The 3777-nt window shown below is 45.1% G+C and overlaps 1 protein-coding gene across 1 annotated transcript; it reads left to right on the plus strand.

Moving 5' to 3' along the window:
* The first annotated feature begins 1420 nt into the window (after positions 1-1420).
* C1H10orf120 (chromosome 1 C10orf120 homolog) lies at positions 1421-3392 on the plus strand. Its single transcript, XM_008534226.2, has 3 exons — positions 1421-1819; positions 2014-2089; positions 2613-3392. Exons 1-3 carry the CDS (start codon positions 1620-1622, stop codon positions 3366-3368), a joined length of 1032 nt encoding a protein of 343 aa, XP_008532448.2. The 5' UTR covers positions 1421-1619; the 3' UTR covers positions 3369-3392.
* Positions 3393-3777: the final 385 nt, after the last annotated feature.

The following is a 3777-nucleotide window of genomic DNA, read 5'->3' on the forward strand; positions in this document are numbered from 1 at the left end:
GGGACAAGTCAAGAGTGGCAGGCATGTGCAACATATTTAACCGGTGAAGAGCTTATATAAAAAAGTCCTACATATGAAAGAAAACAAAAACTTACATGAAAAAAACGGACAAAAGACTTGAATAGACATTTCTCAAAGGGTAATCTCAATGGCCAATAGAAAATGTGTTCCCCCTCCTTTGTTATCAGAAAAATGCAGACTAAAGCCACAGTGAGACACCACAACTGACCCCCAGTGTTGGCAAGAGGGAATTCTCATACTTCACAGGTGGGATTGTGAGATGGTAGAGACACTTTGGAGCAGAGCTAAGAATTTTTTAGGAAATTGAAGCTACACACGCCCTAGGACTCAGCAATTGCATTCCCGGGTATGCACCCAACAGAAAAGCATGCACATAACCGCAAGAAGACATGTCTAAGAAGGCTCCCCAAATCAGAAACAACCCAAATGTAAGCAACGGAAGACTGACGAACAAATCATAACACGATCATGCTATACAACCAGGAAAAGGACCGAACTTAAGAGAGTCTGAAAAACGTAATGTTGAGGGAAAAAGCAGACACAAAAGAATACATGCTGTATGAATCTATTAATACAAAGTTCAAAAATGAGTAAAACTGTGTATAAAAACTAAAAATCTGATATTAAAAACTATAAAAGAATGTAAACTAATCATTAAAAATCTAATAATTGTAAGTAGCTTTGATGGTTACTTTTATGTGTCAATTTGGCCGTACTATGGTGCCCAGTCATGTTTTGGTCTGATCCATTATTCTGGATGTTTCTGGAAGGGTGTTTTTGGATGAGATTAACATTTAAGTCAGTGGAATTTGAGTAAAACAGACTGCCTCCATAGTGCGGGTGGGCCTCACCCAATCAGTTAAAGGCCTGGAGAGAACAAAGGCTGACATCCCCCACGCAGGAGGAGGTTCTGCCTGCAGATTTGAACTGCCTTATGGGTTCTTCCTTGGGTCTCCAGCCCGTTGGCCCACTCTGCAGATTTTGGACCTTCCAGCCTCCATAATCACATAAGCCAATTCCTTAAAATAAATCTGAATTAAAATTAACAATTAAAATATATGTATATATACATAAGCACACATATCCTATGGGTTCTATTTCTTGGGAGAACACACCACTGGCCAGCCCCATCCCCGACTAATATAGTAGGTAAAAGTGTTTAAAACATTAATATGAATAGATGAAATGTACCTACAAGGTACAAGGACCATGGATAGAGTGCATTGATGGAACATGAGGAATTCAGGTTGGAGAGGTGAACAAACACCAGAGAGAGAGGCTTTAGTTGACTAAGTCTTCACCCCGAAAAAAACTGAGCAGTCTTTGTTTGTAAGTGGTAGCGACGTGGTTAGATCATTTCCCAGCCACACTCTCTGCCCACTCCAGCCCTCTGGACTCCAACACGCCAGGAACATGGTAGTGTGTGTTCACTTCACCCCAGGGATCATTCGATGCCTAAACTTAGACCTCACAATAGCTCCCAAGTAGGCCAGTTATGATGCAAGAAATGTCTGTGACTGCCCCTTGGGCTCCCACTAAACTGTCTGAGAAAGAAACTCCAGGCATCGACGCCTCCCATCCTAGCCTATTGCCAGAGTATGATCAGAGAAAGGGAGAATGGCTGTCAGAAGATTAGAAAAGAGGAGGCTAAAGATTCAAGGGCTCACGAAAGGAAGATTGCAGAGGGGAAGCCAAATAAGAATGGAAAACCAGTCAGAACATTCCATACCAGCGATTCCTTTCAGGATAAAAACCTCCTGTGCTTCCAAGGGGATCTAGGTTCTGCTTCACTGTTGGGGTGAGTGTAACCTGTGCTTCTAATCCATTCCTTCCCTTCCATCTCCCAACAAGCCCCCATGTGGCTTCAGAAACCCTGGTCACAGTGGCCCCAGCCTAATGTATAATCTACCCCTGTGAGGTTTCCTGCTCCAAAGGGGCCGACTGGGAAGACTCTTTCCAGAATTCTGATACACCTGCCTCTCTGCCTTCCAGGACATGGACCAAACTCTGCAAATCAGACCCACGCATTGCCCTTGGAAAATATTCTCCCTTGGAAAAAGAGCTCCTAGTAAGTGCCCTGAAGTTTATACAAAGGGGGGCCCTGCTGAAGCCAGGCAGTCAGGCTAAGGGAGCCAGAGGTTCAAAAAGTACCAGCACAGAGATGTAAGCTTCCCAAACGGTGGACTCGAGTTGACTGAGTCTGCTAGTGGCTTCCACACTCACATAGCAAAATACTCTCTTATTTCAAAGCCCCAATTAGGAATGTAACTCTACGTGATAACAAATGATGGAAGCTGCCATTTCTTGTGTCCTTACCTTGCATTAGTTGCTTTCATATTTCATGTTGTCTTATGGAGGCTTCACAGTACCCCTGTAAGGTCAACAAAATTCTTTCAAGTTTATAATAGGTAAGGAGAGTCAGGATTTGAATCCAGGCTTGTCTGACTCCAAAGATCTGCCCTCTTTCCCCCTACGCAGGGGTTCAGACACACTCAGCAACAGAGGGAGAAGGAACCGCTAGGTAATCCATTCTGTGGGCGCCCCCCGTCCCTGTTCCATTGAGATTTTAACAATCCTTTTCCTGTTGTCAGCGTCTAGGTGGCACTCACACTGTAGCAGCAAGAAGGTTTCTGAATTATAAGCAAGAAGAAGAATGGAAAATGCTCAAGGAACTGCAGTTGCTGTCTCCAGACTACAAACAGGCAATGGCATATAAAAAACAACACTCTATTCCTTGTACCGCTTGTGGGCCCCTAGAAAAAATATGGACGGCAAAGGTGATTGTGCCCCCAGAGGAGTTCAAGATGCCACAACGGGAGAGGCTCAACATCAGCAAACACATAGAACAGATGCAGTTTGCTAGAGCTCTGAGAAATAAGCAGCTTTTACCCTACATTGAAAGGTACAGGAGTTCTTCATTTCTGTCTGGAGGGGGCCTGGGCCCAACGGCAAAAGACAAGGCCGGAAGAGATGAGGACGACGCTGACAGTGATGGCTGTGATGATGCCAAGCCAGAGGAGAGAGACGAGGCAGAGAACAAAACTACAAAAAGACAAGAAATAAAAATGGATGTAATTTTCAAGTCAGAAGAACCAAAGAAACGTCTAACATACCATGCAAATGATCGGAAACCATTCTTCCCCACAAAGAAAGTGGAACGGTCCATCACTGGCTTAACCAACCGAAATCTTTTCCACTTAGCCGAATTCCCTGGAGACCTAATGCTAATGAATCAGGATTTTATATCACGGGGAGGCCACTCCAGTGGTGCCATGAAGGCCAACCGCCTGGAAGAAGACAGTGTCTGGAAAGAGCACATGTGCAAAGCTGCTTGTCACCGTTATTAAAGTTTTATTTACTCCCCATGGTAACCGAGTGTCCTGGTCCTTATTACTCCTGCAGCTCTGCCCCAGGTGCCTTTCCTCCCCAGCTGCTTTTGGGACCTGATCTCCGGGGGATCCTCAAGGTAAGACCAAGCAGCTGGGGTTTCCTCGTTTCAGGCAACTCTTGTCTCTCAGCTCCAACCCTCAGAACAGCCCAGGCCTTTCCAGGATGCAGGCTCCTCCTTGTCACCAGCTCCCATGGGGCCTGTATCAGTGACCTGTTTCTGTGAAACAAATTACCCCAAGATGTAGTGGCTTAAAACAAAAATCATCAATTTAGCTGATAAGTCTACGGGTCGGCAGTTTAGGCTGGGCTCAGCTGGGCAGTTTTCCTGGTCTCAGCTGGGTTCCTTATGTGTCTGCAATCCACTGC

The sequence above is a fragment of the Equus przewalskii genome, chromosome 1 (genome assembly GCF_037783145.1).
Source record: "Equus przewalskii isolate Varuska chromosome 1, EquPr2, whole genome shotgun sequence".
Classification (NCBI taxonomy): domain Eukaryota; kingdom Metazoa; phylum Chordata; class Mammalia; order Perissodactyla; family Equidae; genus Equus; species Equus przewalskii.